Source organism: Agelaius phoeniceus, chromosome 3 (genome assembly GCF_051311805.1).
Source record: "Agelaius phoeniceus isolate bAgePho1 chromosome 3, bAgePho1.hap1, whole genome shotgun sequence".
NCBI classification, from domain to species: Eukaryota; Metazoa; Chordata; class Aves; order Passeriformes; family Icteridae; genus Agelaius; species Agelaius phoeniceus.
This window is the reverse complement of record NC_135267.1, coordinates 59,324,556-59,345,340: the sequence shown is the minus strand read 5'-3', so window position 1 is coordinate 59,345,340 and position 20,785 is coordinate 59,324,556. Positions and strand designations below refer to the sequence as shown.

General features: G+C 39.1%; 1 protein-coding gene across 4 annotated transcripts in view; it reads right to left on the bottom strand.

Moving 5' to 3' along the window:
- PLEKHG1 (pleckstrin homology and RhoGEF domain containing G1) overlaps positions 1-20,785 on the bottom strand; it is a 125,291-nt gene that overhangs the window by 3,319 nt on the left and 101,187 nt on the right. For all 4 annotated transcript variants that reach the window (XM_077175369.1, XM_054630321.2, XM_077175370.1 and 1 more), the window contains exons 7-19: positions 13,829-13,875; positions 13,281-13,431; positions 12,178-12,309; positions 9,650-9,832; positions 9,466-9,561; positions 9,263-9,349; positions 7,416-7,449; positions 6,863-6,958; positions 5,562-5,600; positions 5,077-5,099; positions 3,933-4,151; positions 2,723-2,830; positions 245-1,913 (exon numbers count right to left, since the gene is read on the bottom strand). In XM_077175369.1, the coding sequence (XP_077031484.1) occupies positions 245-1,913; positions 2,723-2,830; positions 3,933-4,151; positions 5,077-5,099; positions 5,562-5,600; positions 6,863-6,958; positions 7,416-7,449; positions 9,263-9,349; positions 9,466-9,561; positions 9,650-9,832; positions 12,178-12,309; positions 13,281-13,431; positions 13,829-13,875 (2,884 nt within the window). The remainder of the gene's footprint in view (positions 1-244; positions 1,914-2,722; positions 2,831-3,932; positions 4,152-5,076; positions 5,100-5,561; positions 5,601-6,862; positions 6,959-7,415; positions 7,450-9,262; positions 9,350-9,465; positions 9,562-9,649; positions 9,833-12,177; positions 12,310-13,280; positions 13,432-13,828; positions 13,876-20,785) is intronic.

Below are 20,785 nucleotides of genomic sequence, written 5' to 3'. Positions count from 1 at the left end.
AATTGCTCTTTCCTGACACTGCCCTGCTATTTCTTCCCAAAGTTATCAAGTAACAAGAAATGAGATATAAAGGACCATTCATGTTAAAGCAGTCTGAGAAAATTAATTTCTGTTGTAACACAGAAAATACAATCCTGATACTCAATGATCAAGGTGAGAAAAATTCATAATCTTCCAGTTCAGAACACAAGTTCACTGAAAGTTACTGAAGAAATGTATCTGTACAGAAATGTTTTTAACATACCAATAGCAGGACCTCCTTGTTTTTTCTCCTCCAGAATAGCAGCAAGATCTTTGTGTTTCAGTTTCTGTTGTCTGCTAGCTGGCTGTTCCTGCTCTGGACTTTTAACTTTCAAAAGCTGGTTAGCCTTCTTAATTTTTTGACTGTACTGTCTTGCCATCATAAAAACTCTGTTCTTTGTTTTATCCATAACAGCCAAGTCATTTTCCACGCCCTCTGCAGGTGTGCTGGACAGAACACTACTGACGGGCTCATACGGAGTGTCTACAAAAGGCATCTCACTGGAGAAGGAAGATCTGTTCAAACTCATGAAAGAGTTCTCCTTGCACGGCGTAGTGTCTTCAAGCCTGAGATTAGCCTCACTTATGGTGGCAGCCCTGGGCTTCACAGTTTTAGGGAAAATAGGAGTTTCTGGCAGAGAGAGAGTAGACAGTGAGTACTCTACATCTTTACTCAGTTCAGGTGTGCTACCAGCATGCAGCCTTTCCTGCATGTCATCTTTACAAACAGGAAAGGCTGCAAGGACACGGTCTCTTGTCTTTTCCTCATTTTTCTTGATGTAATTCTCCAGGTCATTCCAAATCTCATCTACTTCTTCTGAGAGTTTGTCTGCCACAGACTTATGTGACAGTGAGTCAGAGTTGGAGGAGCTATCAACTAAGCTCAAATAGTCAGTGTCAATGGGCACACGATGGTAAGGGCTTTCATCTTCACTGAACTGCAGACTCTCTTCAGAAACAAAATGTCGTAGATTGTCACAATATGCAAAATCTTTTTCCAAAAAACTCCTCCTTTTAGAGGATTTTGAGGGGTCACATTTAAAACTCAATAGAGGTGTTTCTGGAAGCCGTATGGTGTCATAGATGTTGTCTTCAATAATTCTGAGCTCATCCAAACTTGAAGTTGGTGCTTCTTTGCTGAGCAGTATCTCCTCCCTGCTAGCATGAATGGAGGTCCTCTTTTGATTTGCTGTTTTCTTTTTGGAAGTTGAATCTGAGCTGCTTTTGTTTTCAGCCTCATACAGAGAGTCTCTAGCTGATCTCCGGGGACCATGGTGTGTCTCCTCCCTTCTTGTCAGACCCATCAGTTTTAAGTCTTCATAGCTTATATTATCATAAACATGTTCAATATCATCGATAGTCAGCTCCTCTGAAGATTCAGGATACACATCCTTACTGCTCCCCTCTGCTGTCTTCACTTCCCTCCGAGAACCACGCTCCCCTGTTTTACACCTGGCGCTGGCTGGACATGTGTTGCTTTCACCAGCACTGCTGGCCCGTCTAACGATTTTGTGACGAGTGGGGCTGGAAGTCTCGTTTTGCTGCGCTTGCCCCAAGTGCCAGCTGCATGGACGGCCAGAAGAACTCCTCCTTTCTCCACCAGGAGCTGAGCTTGCGGTGGATGTAGACACTGATGGTACAAACATCTGGTAATCGTCTTCATCGTCCTCGTTCTCATAAGGTGGGCGCCGGCTGGGGAACAATGCCTGCCTGATCTGATGGTCCGTCCAGATGTTTCTGACAGAGGTACTTCCCCCCAGGATATTCATGATCAGAGAGTTGCTCTGGGGTGTGCTGAACTGTCTAGGAGACTGTGGCTGCCTAGCTGCGCAGGAAAATGGAAGATCGGTATTCAACTGCATTGACTCTTCATCTGAAGGGTCCTTGGAGCTCTGTGGAGATTTGAAATTTGCAGGTAACATTAGCATACCCCTGTAATAATACAGCAATTCCCTCTTTTCACAGGACTGCCACAGCGCCAGTCTGTCCTGCAGCAGAGAATCATGTGCAGATGGGCAGGGCAAGTGCTCTCTCCCAACAGAGAGTGAGGGAGCCAGGGTGGCAGTGCCAGACGGCTTTGCCTCCTAATCCTTACCATGGCTCAGAGTTCACTCTCGGTGTTTAATAACATCTTACTTCAAATACAAGACAGTAGCTTATGTTAATGCATGAGTAATTAAAGGCAAATCTGTTTGGCAGGAGTTGGATTAAATCTTTTATGCTAACTCTGCAGTTTCACAGTTGGATTAAGCTAATCTGACTCTGGGTTTGTGCCAAAAGTTTTGTTCTTCTCCTTTTCCTTGCCTATAACCCTAGCAGAAAGGAATCTTATGCTCTCTAGCACATGCCATTGAAAATGTCTTTTTTTTTTTTAGTGTAAGTTTTCACCCAGATCTAATTTACAGCAAGGCCACGTGCTCCCTAATGCCAACATAAAGGATGCTTTAGATGTTGCTGGCCAGAATCTGGGGGAGAGAGGGAAAGATAATTCCTTTTGTCTTCAGTTAATGCTGATTGGTTTAGTTAGCTACTTGTTTTTCCCAGCTACCAAAAGAAATAGTCTTTTGTCATAGACATGAATATTTTAATGATATGAACACTGATAAACAGAAGATGATGTATCTGTCAACCTAGGGAAAACATTTCTTTGCAATACCCATGATGCATAGCAAAATAGAAGTAAAAAATAATAATTACTTACCTGCATTTCACATTTATTGAGATTGAGACTTCTTCGTTTTTCAACATTTTCAGCAGCTTGACTATTAAGTCTTTTTCTTCCCCCTTTTGATTTCTGCAGTGAGTTTTGCTGTGGTTTTAAAGAAAAAAATATGAGGGGTAATAAAACCTACAGTTCTTTGTACAGTCTGGTTCAGAGGAATTACTAGAAGCTACAACAGTTCAGGGACCTATACTGGGAGATGAAACAGCTTATGAGTCGTTAGCACTCCACAAGAATTATTCAAAGCTTATAAAACCTGTAAAAGTACAATTGCCACATCTAGTAGTAACCACTAAGCTAATAGTATCAATTGTTTTGTGATAGTTTTTGTGCTTACTCATTCTTTCGTTCTTACTTATGTTGGCAAGAGGGGGAATTACAAGTCACTGCACTACACTGGTACAAGATAATACTATTTAATGAAATATTTATAATGCAAATATTGTCATTTCAAAGAGGAAATGCAATCAGCTTCAAAAAGAATCCCAATCACTGGTTTCATATAATTCACAAAATAGATGAACTACACAACGATATGACCTCAGTATCCACTAAACCAAATAAACTTAAAATCTAGATTCTTTAATACAGCTGCATTTTGAAGTTGGATTTTTAGTCTTTCAAAGGTACTGCATATGTGTGGAAACATCATACCAAGTAATAAAAAACTATAATCTGTGCAGTAGTAGGGGATAAAGACTCTCATTTTCATAAATAGTACTCAAAACTTCTCATATTCAAGTTCACACATTCATAGCTACTGCCAGGGGGTCACAGATCAAGAAACATCCCATGACATGCAGCAGTGTCTGAATCTCAATATAATATTCAAGTCCTTGCTTTGAAAGCACTGTATCTGCATGAGGCCTAAAAAGTTTTTGCATGGCATCAGCTGAAGAAACAAGGAAAAGCCAGTTGTGTGCAACAGGTAAAACTTTTCTGTAACAACCAGGTTGGAGGACTGCCAAGGAGTAAGTAAAATTCAAGTAGTGGGAATTTCTCCCTCTGTGTAGGGGTTTTTACATCTTCTCTGTTAAAATGAAAGTGAGTATTGTGTGAAGCCTAAATTAAAATGTTTCTGAGGAGAGGAAGTTGTAAACATTTGCAACACAAATGCCTGTTTTACATATAATTTTAATCCTTCCATTCTCCACAAAAAAAAAAAATATTTTTCCCCACTTTTTCCTACCTGTTCAGACTCTTCTTCATCATCAGCATCAATCTGTTCTGTTGCAGAAGTCTGAAGAGTTTCATCGTGATCACTACTGTAGGCTGGTTCAATAGACTCTTGAAACTGGCTCTCCAGCCCACTGGATTCCAATGAAACCTTTTTCCTAGAATTCAGCAGGGCTTCACTTGATCCTAGTTTGGTGGCTTGAGATAACAGGGCTCCTTCAATGCCCATCCGCTTTAAAAAAAAACCCACGAAACTTTGATTAGAAGTTTTTAGAGATTCTATATTTTAGTAAGATCCTCTTACATCAGACTCACAGGCAATGTTTAGCCCACAGTCAGTTAGCTGCACTGAAGTGAGATTTATAAAGAAGTAAGTACAACAACCAGTACTTTTCCATGTAATATTTAGAACTGAAAAAATATATGCAAAAGACCCCATTCACATCGAATCCTGAGCTTCAATATTATGGCATGACAATGAAGTAATACCTAATGTACTCTGTTTATAACAGACACACACTTTTTAAAATTCCATCTTAAATAAAACCCCAAGACCTGAAATTCAAAATGAGACTTTCAAATTGCACTGGGAATTTCCATACAAATTCTTACAGAAAATGTAAAAATTACAAATGTTTGTTACAATCTGCTCAAGGTGCATGTGCTCTGTTTGGTGATATATCATATATATCATTACATAAATATATATATATATATCTACATATATATCTCTACATATATATATATCTATATATATCTATATCTCAGACTAAGTTGAAACTTTCCAGTCGTATTTAATAAGGTAATATGAGCCAAAGAATAAACACTATTTTTATACTATTTTTATACACTGCACTTCCTTGATTCTAGTGGTATTTTTAAGTATCCTGTAGCACTACTAATTGATTGGACTGTATTATAAACCACAACCATATATGGATTGCTGATTTTCTTCTTTATTAAATATTCCCAAAATAGTAAGCTGTATTTCTACTTTTTTCATTCCAGTAATCTTATTTGAGATGCTAAATAACATTTATTTGTTTGATTTCATTCTTAAGGTCAACACAACCAAGAAGATACAGATTCTCCAGTAAACACTGGTGCTCTAAAGTCATATGAATGGGCTAAAACAAGGAATTTAAGAAACGGCTTACCTTCTGCATGTCTGGGCTTACATCTGAAAACAAAAACACATCAATGAATAATCAAACTGGTGTGAGGCTATGCCCGTTTTAATACTACCCCAATTATGAATTCCCCAAAGGGGGCTGAATGAAGCAGCAATTGAGCAAACAGACTATATGGGGATTTCTGATAAAGCAGAGACAGCATAAGCTTTACCAGAGCTCCACCTGAGGCCCTGATTTTGCAGCACTGCTGTGATTTGAGGAACTGTTCACAATCGCCAAGACTTGGTGTGTTCAGTTCCTAGGATGTTTACAGGACCCATCCCCAAGTGTGGAAAAGAAGATATTAGATTTAAACACTAACATTTTGGGTTTGGCTTTTTTTCCCCCCAAAATTCCTCTTCATCCCCTTAATGTATTTAGGGACAGTTACAAGAAAAAAGATTCTGTCTTCAGTTGTTTTACAAAGTACAGGAGCACCAGGTCAGTAAACAGTACACAAAATATCTTACCATTTGACTTCAAAACTTTATGGACTCTAGATGAGGGTTCTGAAAAAAACAACAACATGTTTACCTACTGTGGTATTCCAAAGAAAGCTGTGGGCATCCTGAACAACTTTTTTTAAACATGTATATAAAAATTTAAGTTTCTGAGCCCACACAGTGAAGCCAGATTTTAATTTCTTTATTACAAAATTTCCTCACAAAGATGATCTGTTGAAGTATCAAATCTACAGCTGTTACCAAAGCATATACTTGTTTCTTAATGCAATAGCAGTTGTCCTCCATTCATCTAGGCATACATACATTTTTATCCCATGCAAAGATTCCTGCTTTCAAAAGACCGTATCACCTCTATTACAGCTCTGCAGTGTTAGAGGTTTTCTATTTGAAATATGCATAAGGTACCAAAGTCTTAGATGGGCTTAGAAAGTGTAAGTAGCTGAAGGTTACATAGGAGGCCCTTTGATCAGTAGAAACATTTTGTATTCTTCCTTTCACAGAAAGAGCAGCACCAATGCAACAAAGGTGTGCAAACACCTCAGAAACAAAGGAGAACATACCTCAAACATAATTAGAACTTGATTGCTTCTCAAGCACAAATGTTGCTGTATGTTAAATCATTACATCAATACTCTCATGAGCCTTGTTTAAGTTATTCCCAATATCCAACATTACACACCAAATTGGAAAAGTCTTTAAGGACACAAAGAGGGGAACACAGGGACTGCAATATGAAGTCACCCAACTACAAAGACATTGGTAGTGTCTTTGAGAATAATTATAGATAGATGTTTGAGCTACGAGGGGACAAAAACCCCAGACTCAGCAAAACCACCTCTCAAATCTCTATTATTCATAAGGCAAACATGACACTAAGTATAGATAGTAAACATGTTTTGAAATAATAAGCCTTTCATAGTCAGGATGGACCACTTCTGAGACAATAATAACTGCAGTAAGGAGGGATGTCAAATTTAAATAATGTGACAGGCCTTCCTGCATATGCACTTTAATCTATTAGAGAGTACCAACTGTTTTTTATACATTCACAAATGTATATTCCTTAAATTAAATCCAAACAGTAGGTAAAAAAATAAATTACAAGAACAACAAATGGTTAATAAGATACTTCATCCACCATCTACTGTACCACTTTAATATGGTACAGTATTGGAGAGATACTGTACCATGTTAAACTGCCTGAGTGAAGATTAAAAACCAATTCCATGTACCCCGCCTAATCCAGCCCTAAAACAACCCTGCTTGTTTTTCCTTTTGTCATCTAGGGTATAAATTCGTTAATTCACCTGATTTCCGTCTCACTCTGTGAGGAGCAGTGCCTTCCTTAGGCTGGTATGATGATTTCATTTCTCCCTCAGGGCTATAGTGGAAGCCTGGGTGATCTGTGGAACAAGCAGAAGCACAGGGAATAAGAGAGTGACAAGGATGGCACTTCACACACCTTGGCAGCTCTCTTTGGAGGCAGTGCCTTCATCCCTTTATGCCTAATCCAGTTGCACCCCATCAGAGCCTGAAGCTACACAAGCAAGCTATGCTGCTAGGGTAGCTGGCTCCCAGGCAGCCATGGGAATGCTTTACCCATGTAGCTGGGCCTGGCTCCAGAGGGCTAACCCAGGAACATTTATCCACCACCATCAGGTTTGTCTGCCAGTTTCTCAATCAGCCTTCCCAACAAACTCCACAGGATCTGCATCTAATTTTGCCTTTTCCAGGAGGGTCATAATTCAAGGAACATAAGCCTGGCATTCTTCCATCTCAAATGACATCAACAGCTAAAGCCAAAATGTTGAAGATGATTTTATTAATTTTTAAAACAAAAGGGAAAAAGAACCAACTTACGTATGGCATCCATTTCGAGAATTGCCTGCTTGGCCTGCAAGAGAAAAAATAACAAATGAAGAAGTTAAAACTGTTCGTAGCAGGGCAAGTCACATTGCATATTACAGATAGTAGTGAACTTATATGAAAATAACAGCAATTTTAATTTGGGAATTAATAAACATGGTTAGCAGCATTATTTTTTTGTTTGTACTTTTTGTTCTTTTCTGTGTATTGGACATGTTTCATATGGGGAGGAAAATTTTGGTGGCAGGAACTCAGCAGAGTTTGTCTCCAGGTCTGCACACAAAACCTGTTGTTCACTGCCCCCAGAATCTTTGTCTTGCGTGCCCACCTCTGCACAGGTAGTGCGAGGAGAGGAAGAGCGTGTGCCAAAAAAAATTCATAATTTACTTTAAGTAAGATTGATGCAGGATAAAGAGCATCTGCTGATTGCTTAAAATTTGTCCCTTCTTTAATAGGAAAAAAAAATCTGGATGTTTTAGGAAGCATATCAGCTACTAAGTAAGAAAACAACCTAAACTGAAATATCCTGTCTAAGATGCTTGCCCTTGTACAGGTGCAGTTTGGTAATTTTCCACCAGGCGTCACATGTGGACTACTATTGCATTCTCCAGAAGCTGGGCAGACAGAAGCCTCACAACAAGCAATTACCGGTTCGACAGGGAAAAAAAAATTAAAATGTGCAGATAACCTCAAAGATTTATTTCATTAGACTTTTTCTTTCTCAAGTGAAGTTATTTCTCTGAGAAGAAAATATTTTTGATTTCACAGTTTTTTTTCTACAGATAAAATAAAAATTGTGTAAGAAATAAGAAAAAAATTATACAAAGGCCAAGATCATGCTGTATTTTTTTAACAACCAAATAGAGTATTTACAGTGTAAATATGGATACTAGCATAAACATTATACCTTCAATAGACTTTGTTAACAAAAAGAGGAGAATTAGCAATAGGACCTGCTAGTGCTTTTTTCTTCCCTAAGTCTCTTTTTGTCACACTGTTGAAAATGCATGTTAGTACAGTATGGTGCATGTCAGTCACAGGTAACATTTTTTAGCCATTACAGCATAAAACTGAGTGAAAAAACGGTCAGGGAAACTGGAAAACCAAGAGTAAACTCAGTGCGAAAAAAAATCCTGTTTCCACACCAGTCAATGTCTGCTGTGTCTTGGCAAGCATTAACACGAGTTAACCCACTTTGAGAGGTGCTGTATGTTACACTGGCAGACATCACCTGAAGCTCTAAGAGTGGATTCCATAAGTAAGAGGAGGAGATTTCCTCTTTCCAAGATATTATCGCTATGAATATGATATCAGTGCCTCATTTTTTCTGCCATAAAGCTCTCTAACTATCCCACTAACAAGGGCCAGATGCCCCAGCTAAGGATGCTGGGTTGAGGATGGGTGTGTGTAGTTGCAGTGAAGTGTGTGCTGCCGATGGCTTCACTGCTATGATACCTAACCAAGTCTGATTAAAAAAACCTACAGTACTGCAAATACTGCACCCCAGTGCTCTGCAGACAGGCAGCATCAAGCTAAAATGTGCTCCTAGAGTAAAGCTTTCTGACATTGCACCTCCATTACTTATGCCTTGGCAGGCAAATGCTGCTAACCCATTCTTCTATTCCCATACCAAGCCCTGAAGACAATTACAGTGTAACTATATCATTAGTTCTGAGGAACTTTTAAAGATATAAGGAAACAACACATTAATTAACATCCTGGAGTCTAAACTCTCTGTATATTGCATGCATCTTGCAGCTAACAGTGTTTTAGGTTAGTACCCATACAAGGAGGGGGTCTTGTGATTTTGTTTGCATTTTTTGTTTGGTTAGTTTTTTTACCTTGGCAGGAATTTTAGCAGGATGATTTTCTAGAATTAACCTTTTCAAGTGAAGAATCCAAAGGCGCTTGTCTTGCTGTGACTTCGCCTGATAAAAAAAAATTGGGCACTATGAGAAAAATGCATTCCTGTACTATGCAGGGCCATAAACACCATATGACCATGAGCCACATTACCCAGTGGGTAGGGGGTTTTCTGTGGTACCTGGACAGTATGTTGCATCTTAGGATTTTTGTAGTGGAAGACACTAAAGCTAAGTGGTTCCTTTGGTATTACTTCAACAAGCATCAGGTTTCCACACTGCAACAAAGAGACGAAACAATGTGAATAACAGAGGAGTTTTAGGGAGACCTGTAGACAGCACATTACCACCTGCTCTCTGACATACCAGTATGTGAGCTTTGTACGCAAACATTTCATCTCTCTTTTTTGTAATTAGCAGCATCTTGTCAAAGAGGAACAGCGTGCGCTCATTTTTGGCTCGCTGAATGCGGAACGTTCCTTCTAACACCAGCTCCCCGTAACTCGTAAGGTCTGGCCCTTTCCAGTTAGTGAGCAAACTCTGTATCTCCTGCAACAGATCAAAGAACAACAAGCAAAATTAATTTCAGAGATCTTGCTGAAGCAAAAGACCCAAATGATCTGCTGAAGCCATTCACACTCTCCTATTTAACGTTTAGCATCCAACAGTGGAAAGTCACCAGACACCAATCCTGAGGCTGGTAGGTTATGTGTAACATTGCAGCCAGGTGCTTGGAGGCTCACTGCAAAGCCCACATTAAAACATGCCCTGAGTCCTGGTTACTGCCATTGCACGGACCCAGCAAAAAGCCCTGAACTCCCTGGGGCAGCCTGTAATGAAAGAGCACAACCTCTGCTCCCCTTGCTCCCAGAGACAGAAAAATCTGTAATTCAGTCATCAGTCTCTCTCACACTCTCCTTCATGTCCCCAACCAATCCCTCTTAACACTTCCCTCTCACCCTGGGTATCCTCCTGAAGTTGTGTGGTCTCCCACTGAATTAATTATAATGCCATGTCCCATAGGCCCATGACAGAAGACACTTCTGTGAGGCGTTTGGATTGAAGAGATGATTCTCAGAAGACTAAACAACCACAAGTGATTCAGTCAACTGAGCATCTGAATATTTGCTTGTACATTAGTGATTTGTATAGATACCACAGATATTTCTCACCTTATTTATTATTTAGGGAAAAAAAAAGGTTGGAGAAATATCTAAGAACATCTTCACAAGACTGTGTCACTTAGCTATGACTATTCTGTTTCCTTAAACTGCTTATGTTTTCTGTCAATGGCAATGACATAGGACTTAAGCATGGGACATCAAATTCTAAAAGCAGGCTAAACTTTTAACTAGGGAACTATTTAAAATCATCCATCAGACTTTAAGCCTGCCAGCATTAGCAAAGCAGGGACAGATTGCCTCATCCCGGGCTGGTCACTCTAGAACATTAGACTTTAACAGAGCTTTCAGCTAGAAAACATCCCAGTCCATTTGAAGCTCCAATGCTGGCTAAAGCATTCACAGGAATAAAACTCCAAAGCAGCCCACCTTGGACTATAGAGACAGTTGTTTAAAAAAATAAAAGGCAAAAAAAAAAAAGATTTAAAAAATGTTGCATTGTATCAGATCTCTCCAGAAGCTAGTTAATAAGTCAGGATATAACACAGGGATCAAGTCCACCACTCTTGAGGGACACTTTGTGCAGGAACTGTTGTTGCAGTACTTGCAGACCACATTGCAGTGTGAGAGCCCACAGAAGGCCTATCCCTATGGCTGCAGAAGTAGGTTTTACTTTTTTAAGGGGGAACCATGAACATAAACATTTTCCACAAACCCAAACATCTGCCAGCTGAGCTCAATAAATAAAAAAAAGCTTTTGTTTTTTTCCAAAAGCATTTAACCCCTATTTATTTCTGAATATAATTACTCAGATTTATAGCAGACTGTTGTTAAAAGTCATTAGCATGCATTTCCAGCAATGCGTGGCAAAGGTTACCCTGCTGCGGGCAAGACATTGTAAAATTTTTCTTACACATAAACAAAGGCAACACAAAAAATAAACAATCATTAAAAAACCCCCAAAATAGAAAAAAGAAGTAAACCACAAAAAGGGTAAATAAATTTAATGTATGTTACAAAAAATGGGCAAAGAATTACATTATACCAATTTCTGAAATGGGATAAGCTTATAACTCCATTTTATAAACTAAAAAATCCCCTAAATTTTCTTAAAGTGATATAAATATTGAAAATGTAACATAAAAGTGTGATTCACTGGGAACCAGGAAACAGAATGAGAGCATAAATTCTACAAAAGAGCTTGCTCCTTGCTCTTGATGACAAGAACTACTGAGGGTGTAGCTTTTGTTTCTTCTCCCCACAAAAATCTTCATTTGAAGTGAAGCTAGAGTTTTTCCAAGTATCATCTTTCTAGGTTTATGCTTTTCACAAAGCAACTGATAATGAGTTTTCTAAAACCCAAGAGGAAAGTACTTAAACAAGAATCAGCAAAAGAAATGCCTCAAAACAAAATTAATCAGCACAAAGGGAAGAAATCGGAAACCACAGGGTTTCTGAACAAAGCCATGCCCTAGGGTTGTACAGCAGTGCTGTACAATTGAGGGAAAGGAAGAAAGAAGAGTTATCTGAAGTTCCATATTACTGCAAAATAAATGCTTTACAGGATGCTGCTTGTAGGTTAGAGATGTCTGATATTTTCCTGCAGCAGTTATGACCGTGGTTTCCAAGATCAAACAGCCACAGGCATGCTCAACAGGAGTCTAAATTATGACTGACAAAGATTAAAAGAGAAGATAAACTAAAAAATGTTAATTGCATATATATTGACAAAACCAGCTCACAAACACCCATAAAATCTCTCTGGGAACTCACCTGGAGCCTGATGGCGTGTTCATGTTTCCTCTTCATGTCATTTATATGCCATGCCACTCTCTGCATGGTATCTATGGCATCCAGCACCACATCATAGCCCTCCGTGTCCTTGTCAAGGTGGTTTTCTATTTCCTAAGACAAAGGGAAAATAACCAGAGTCCTCTTATTCCTAAGTGAACTTTCCCAGTCAAATGCAATACTGTGTTTTTATCTGTACTGTTTTGTCTGTGCATCGCAACGTTCCTGCCTTTGTTAGTGATGCATGTTGCTATCAATTTAATTAACACAAGATGACAAATGAAGTCAAGCCTTTGGGGTCAGTTTAGCAGCAAGGACACTTGAAGCAACTAGTGTGACCAAAGAGGCACAGAAAGAGAGCGCAGCACACTGACAGGAGAGCTTTCAGACAGCATTTAATGGCTTTCCTACAATGCAGAACATTTCTACATACTTACAAAACCCTGATGGAATTACACCAGGCTTTGCTTTACCATTGGAGAGCAGAAAAGCACTAGGCATTTAAAATAAGGATCAGTGTCTTTACACTTCACTAGAACATGACTCTCTAATAGGAAACATATGTGGAAAAATGTTAACAATAAAGCATGAATTTCTGAAACTTGCTTAAGTCAATTGACTGAATGTGGAAAGAGTTCCCACTTCCTCCATCATTCCTCTCCACAAAATTCTTAGCAGTCAGGGTGTTTATATGTATTTAGTCCTACTTTCAACCACCCCCAGCATTGCAACATGTGGAAAAACATTGTTCTCCATTGGAACAATAAATTTGTGTACCAAATATTTAATCATGACAAGAATTTTCCAAACAACTTCAGAATTACAGACCAGCATTCAAAAAAAGTGCTAATTATTTGGATGCAAAGACTGATGCAATGTGTCTAAAATAATTACCATAAATTCTCCACTCCAAATAGATGCATATGGTGTGAAGTGACAAAGACAGAAAGCCTCCACATGTTGAAATCAAATACCCACAAACGGATGAGCATTTAAGGAAAACCAGAACCTTTCTAACCACCAAGCCTCCTACCAGAGGAAGGAACCCCAACGTGCAGCAGCCCAAAATGAAATACATTTCTTACGTGCAGAAGCAGGTGGTACTTGAGGATGCGTTGGACAGGTTTCAAGAGGTAAGAGCCCAGGGGCAGAGAATGCTGCAGTGCTTCTTGCCGCTCTCTGAAGAACTTGGCCAGTGCCTTGTTCCTCATGCACTCTGTCAGCACAGCCACAGACCTGAAAACATCCACACACGGCTGTAAGACACTCTGTTTCCTTAAGTCTGTAGGTAAAGAATTGCTTCCCTTTCAGCTTGTAAAAAGGGGCAGAAGGTTCCCATTCCAATAACTGCTGTTTCTGCCGTTTGGTTTGGCTTTTTAAAAAATTATATTGTGCATTCAGCTATGCTCCCTCTTGACATGCAACCAGTCTCTCTTACTGGAAATTCTATAAGCAGCATTGCAGAATAAGACCATCATTTTCTAAAGAAGGGTAAAGCAGTGAACCACAAGATTAGATGAAGCAAAACTCCATTGTTTTTTTTTTTTTCTTTTTTACATAAAAGGTAAATTCCCTCCAATTCCCTCCCCCTCCAGGAAGGGGAGAAGGAAGAAAAGGAACCCGTAATTCCTACCTTGGGTAGTTGGTGCAGTACTGTGTATATATGTGGAAATCTTCACTCTGCACAGGGAGGAAAAGTTTGCATATATTGAGATTTTGTCAAACTAGCAGCTAACATGTGCAAGATAAAGATGATGTCAAGACAACACTTCCTTCAGCTCCTGATGCTGAATTCTCTATGTTCACTGTGATAGTCCTAACACAACCAGAATTTAATTTCATCTTTTTGTGGGAGAGATTTTTCCTTTACTTGAAAGAAAAACCAAGAAAACCTACACGGAGATAAAACAAGTGACTTTGCAACAAAGCCTCCAAGGTACCCTATGAAAATCTATGCATCTCAAAAAAACCCCAAAAACCCAAATTCCTGACCAAAACACCATCAACACACTTATGTCCTCCAAACAGCTGGTTGAACTTATCTAGTTTTTTTGTGTGCTGAAGCACACCCATATCATAGAATCGTAGAATATCCTGAGTTGGAAGGGACCCACAACCACCTCCTGGCCCTGCACAAAACAACCCCAACAATCACACCATGCACCTGGTGTATTTACTGGGAGAATTAAGTTCTGCAGGTTATGTTTGGTGTGCCATTTCCAAGCAATTATAAATACTTTCACATGTGAGCACAGTCTAAGCATGAAATTAGAAGCCACAAAAGCGATTTTTTTTAAGAAGTAAATTATGTGAAAGCAGACAGCTATTACCCCAACAAGTTGTAACTAGATCTGGGTGGGTTTCCACACTTGCCTGTCACACTGAAATTACTCAAACTTAATGCTGATAAGCTTCTCAGAGCTGAAGTCTGAGTTTCAAGTCTTTCTTCCCTGGCCTAAGATTTTTTCTTAATAATCATAATTTAATTCTATGCAAGAACAGATTTCCAGAAGTATTCCCATGTGCTCTAAGTCCACAGCTGCCTATCAACTTCTATCCCAAACACAATTTCTGCAGCTTACTGGAGTCCTAAAGGCTAAGAAAGCACTGCAGAATGGCAAAGTGCTCCCCGTATCAATCACTTTTTCTTTCATAAGCCCTCAACAGATAAAACACAATCCTCCAGCAGTGAATAAGACCCCAGTTTCCACTCCAAGCATCTTCAGAATGGGCTCTGGCATTCTGCAGCACAATAGCTGTGCTCCATGAGGGGCTGCCTCCCAGGGACCATTGCTGGTGAATGGCGAGACCAAACATCTGCATTCACAGAAGGCACAGTGCTCTGAGGAACACCACCCCTGGGGAGAGGGCTGACACAGGCTGTGGCTTTTGTTTTTCACTGTTGGGGTTTGGCTGTTTTTCATTCAGCCATTCATCAGAAAGAGCCATCTCAGGCAGTGCCCTTTGCCAATTCCAACAGCACTGGTCCCGTCCTCCTCTCCTGGGGGTAATGCAGGTTGTGCCATTCATCTCTGCACTGAGCAGTGATCCATAAGGACCCCGTATAAAGTAAGATGTTACCCTGCAGGAGTACAAGTCATTGCAATTCATTTCAGTATGTCCTATTGGATTTCAGTATTCACTGTTCTGAGAAAAATAACTCAAGCAAACTTCTAATAAATGTTTCCCCAGGGGACTGTGATCCCCATTTACTCACTGGTGGGCTGTAAGCTTATTAAACTGCTCTTCTCTTAGAAACCAACAAATCAACTAAAAGGAGTCTTGATACAAATACAGTTAAATAATTTATCTTGGTTTTTCACACTTCAACTAACTTTGTCATCTCAGCTACGTTTTGTCATGGTGTTATCTATGGCCCATGTCCACATGCAGAGGAAGTGAGCCTATGTCACAGACAGTTCCTGTCCATGCTTGGAAACATAGCCACAGCTCCAAACCCTCTCCCCTCAAAATGAAGAATTAACAAACCTCAGAGAGCTGCAGATATTACACTGTGTAATTTTCTTTGGCAATCACTACCAAACTAGCCAGCACTCATAATAAGTCAGGGTGCTTAAGAGAGAACACTAAGGTGAAATTCAGTATGGAGAAAAAATGTAATTTATTTTATATATGCATATATTAATTCAAAGTTTTCATTCAGGGGATTTTGATAAAATTTTAATATATTCCCAAAGCTATCCTAGCAGAATAATACAATTTACAGAATTACTTCATAAGCAGCGTGAAGAACATTTTGAGCCAATTTATTTTTATGTTTTTATTCTGCTCATATCACATGATTAGTCTGCTTTTCAAACAAAAAGGAAAAGAGTATCTCTTGTGAAATTTTAACCAATGAAAGTACTATCTGTAAAACAAACAAGGCCAAACACTTCAGGCTTACAGAGTAGGCTGTGTGCACATTCCCCTCAAAATCAAAAGCATGTCTGAAATCCCCAGGAGCCTTTTCACACTCTCGTTCTTTGGTTTGGTTTTTGGTTTGGGGGTTTTTTACACAAGGTCAGAACTAGTTTTAATGGGGATTTTTTTTTTGTTTTAAAAGAACTTTCGTCTAGCTATTAAATGCAACAAATTTGTATAAAAAAAAAGATAGTTTCTTATGCCCTTGATACCTCTAAACCTTAAGAATGGTTTCACTATCACCCCTGCTTTCTGAGCAGACATAACACCAAATTCCACACTGCACTTAGGTGTGTACTCACTCCAGTGAGCCACAGCTCATTTCACCACACAGAACCATCAGAGAGCATTTACTTTTACTGAGCAATGCGAGCATAGTGCCAGGAGAAAGTCAAGTACATGTGTTTTGCCTCCAGGATGAGATTGTTGATACGCACTCAAACTTGCAGATCTCTTGTGAATCAACACCATACACCTTGCCCAGGCATTAGCTGGATTCATGTGTACATGTTGGGAAAGTGGCCAAGAGAGCCACTTCTAAGAGAAGTTCTTCCTCATCCTGACAAAACTGCACTGCTCAGAACAGGAGCAAGAGAAAAACCAAGAACTAAGATGGTTTTATTATTTTTCCAACTACTTTCACAACATAAGGAAAACACCAGCTATGCTCACCAGTATTTCTTCTGACATTCTAAAACTTACCCAGCTTGAAAATAGTTTTTCACATCATTTTTTTTTCACATCAACTGTCTTCAGACCAGATTAAAACTGATCTCTGCATGGAGACTGGAATTGCTCCAGGGATCAGTTTAAATCTGGGGGCCCAAAGCTGTTGTGGTAGAAGCTGCAAAAACCTGAGACTCAAGCTGAGAGTTTGTTCACAGACTGGAAGTTCCTCTCAAGAGCAAAGCCAAGTGTGAGCAGACCCCAGCTATACTTAGACTGGTCCCTCACACTGGAATCAATTCACTGCACATCTCCTCTACATATATTCCAGATCTTCCTTCAACTCTTAGTTGTGCTTTTATATATAGCCATAAAAGGCACTTGAAAAGAAAATGGAGACTGAGAAAATGAGTGGAGTCAGTGTACAAACTGAAGCCAATTGCCTGGATCTCTTCTTCACTAATGAGATGCTAGATTAAAGTAATTCTCCCTTTCCCCCTGGTTAAGCTGTTAAGTGTGCCTTGCAGAAAACATATGTTCTGAATTTCTGGGGTGCTGAGTGAGAAGAGTGATGTGCCAGAATTCAGCTCTCCTTTAAAACAATTCACTTAAATGTAAATGTACAGAATACTGAAGTCAATCTTTTAATTAACACTGGCATCGTTACTATGAAAATGAAATGGACTGGCAAAAAAACCTTATAAACAGTCTTCTGTGTGAATAATTAAGCCATAGCTAAGCTTGCACTGGAACCTTTTTATTAGTCTCCAATTAGTTATCAGCAATATGTCTCCAAGAACTTTTACATCTAGTGCTAATACAGTTCTTCTAGACAAAGAGAGAGGATCAGAACTGGTATAAACTGAACTAGTACAACACTACCCTCAGAGGCAGGTTATTTCCCTGCAGCAGCCATCCCACTGTAAAGCAAATATCCATACCCATACCATCTGCATCTTCAGGCAGAAAAAAAGACTGCAATTCATTGGACAGCAGGTTTTAAAATAAGTGTGCTTTTGTGCCTTTGTGTCTATCTGCCTGTGAGTTATTAATATATTTAAATATTTGGAAGCAGAGGAATTCAATACAATGTTGTAAGTCGATATTAAATATTTCCATTTCCATAAAGTCATAGCTTTGCATCATTATTTTATTGGTTAATGGATTTTATGTTACTGGCTAGTTTAGACTAAAAACATTGCCGAAGTCTGTTAATAAATCAAAGCTGCCATTTTAGGGGCTATTTACTTTGGGCTCTCAGCACAAAAATGTTAAGATAAAGATTCAAACCCACAATGATGTGGTTTTTGTTCAAATTACACTGAAGTGTGTTTTGATAATCCTTTCCCTTAAAAGTTACAAAGCTTTTTACTACTGAAGCATGAAAGTTATACATAGGAAACACAGTCATGTATGATTGTGTGAGAGAGGTATAATATGCTATACAAGAAATTTTATTGAGCTAAACCAAATAACAAAGTTCAAAGAGAATGATCTAAAACTTCAAAAATCAAGCTCCCCACATCTTCACAAATATAAAACATTTTATACAACAAGCTCCAGAGTTACTTTAACTGTAACTGTTGTTACACTGCAAACCAAATTCATGTAATTTCACATGAATCCTAAGAAAGAAACAACTTTTACTTTATGCAGTTACTGAGCTTCTTAAGAGTGGAAAAAGCAAACACAGTAACTACAGTGAAAACTTGGTTACACCTTAAGATTTGCAACACCTACAATATTCAGTTGGGTGAGAAAATGGCACTAGGTCCAGAGCTTGTTGGACCTAAGCACAGTTCCACTGGAAGCATTCAAGAAGCTCCAGCACAGCCATATCCATTAGCTAAGGCTGTGAGCTATGACTTCAGCATGATAATATCCCCGTGCTTAACTCACAGTGAAGATCTAACAGAGCAATGAAACAATAAATGGCCAAAGTCCCATAAGACTTGAAGGAGTCCATGCTGCCAAAAAAGGCAGTTTTATTTCCACTTCTCGGCGCTGGGAAGACACAAGCAACCAAGAATGGACAACTGGAGTTTGTTAAGGCAGTCAGCAGTTGCTGTAATGAAATCCTCTCGGCCAAAACCAGAACTGTGGGGTATTTTGGTATTGTTTGATTTTGCTTTTAAGTGTTTGCACTTGTCTGGATGGAGCTAAAAAATGCTTGTTAGTACTGCAATCTCTAGCAATTTCTGAGCCATCAGGCAGTTGCCTGCCAATAATACAAATGCTAAAAGCATTTGACAAGGGAACAAAAGGCACAAGCAATGATATGCAGATGGGTTTTGGAACTAATGGCCAGAAAGACTACCAGACAAGCCCTTTCAGTTGGCCAATTTGAAAGAGAACACAATCTTTTCCTGGACTTCTTATTATCAGTTGCACCATCTCTGTTCTGCATCCCAGCAGGAGCAGTCCCAGCTATAAGCAAGCAATACAGCAGAAATATCTACCAGCTCCAAACTGTATTATCTGTAAACACCCTGAAGGCCTCCCAGTTGGCCTTCACTGCACAGGCACTCTACTGACTTACAGCTTCTTGCCCACCAGGACCCCGGATCATTTCTACTAAGCTGTTTTCTAGTCAGCCAGACTCAGCAGGCACATGGGATTATTCTGTTCCAGAAGGAGGACTTTGCACTTGCCCTTATCCCATTCTCTCTCTCCTTCATTTTAATTCAATCCAGGCTATCTGTAGCAATAACAACATGCCATAAACCCCAATGCAATGGGGCAAAAATGCATCTTACTTCTGCATTAGTAGTGCCAGCACTAAGGTCTCTCAGTGCTTACAAAAGACCAATTACTAGATAAATTACAGCTTTCTCAAACTCAGCTGAACCAAGAGATCTGGTGAAACAGCAGCAGTTAGCTGGTATCATCACTCTAATTTACTATAATATCCCTTATGTCACAACAGTGCCAAACAAATTACTGAATTAATGAGAGGGTGGTCCTGTTAATCCTAAATCCATGTGTTAGACTTATTACATTGAGTGCTTGGTGCTGACAATGCTGAGTTCAGGACAAAGTATAAAACATGACAGCCTTTGGCTTTTTGGTTTCTTTGGAGTTTTTTCATGTTTGTATTTTTTTAATTCTGTTTTTTGTTGTTCTTTTTTTTTTTAATACAAAAAGGCAAACACACCTATAAAGCAATTATTCAGCTTTTGACAACTACATGATCTCTCTTCTTCCAGAAAGACCAGAGAGATAGAATTAATTTTTTAACACATTTGGGCTCTAGAGATTCAAGACATGTTGATTCTCTGGTGAAGTCTGCAGTGAACTAGCATCATGTGTAGCCCAAATTATTTAATTTCTTGTTGTCCTACTCATTGCAGCCATTCCTCTTCTCCCTGACTGGCTCTATGTGTTTCCTACAATGAAGGTCACCTTCTTCCCTGTATTTCTGCTGCATCTAACAACTTCCCATACTCCATATTTTTGGCTTCAGTATTGTCCAACAGAATCAAGATGTCCTATCAATGTTCAGAAAATTCAAAGCATTACAGAGAGAATGGGATGTGAATCTTAAGGCTAGACTTTGGGCCATTCCATTTAAAAAGAAAATTTAAGGTATAGTTGTGGGTTTCAGGAAAAATTCTCAGAAAACAATATGGGCACATTTTGTATGTTAATGGTATTGCCTTTTTTAAGAATGCAGCCAAGTTTTACTCTCTGTTTTTAAGCTGACAAGGAATAACCAGAGTACCACTTGATCATCTACATTAACAGATGCAAGTAAAACAGAGAACCCCTGTAATAGTTGACAAAAAAACCTAAATCCTAAAAATGAACTCAATAAATAGCTCCACCAGCTCACATACACTTATTGAAGAAAATGACACCTTTGTCTTATTTTTTTAGAAATGCAAATAAGAGGCATATCCCTATCAATTGCTAAGAGAAAATCCTTCCCTTTCCATAGATTTGCTGACTTTTCTTGATTAACATTACACAAGCTGTCAGGATTAGGTCTCAAAAGGTCTCT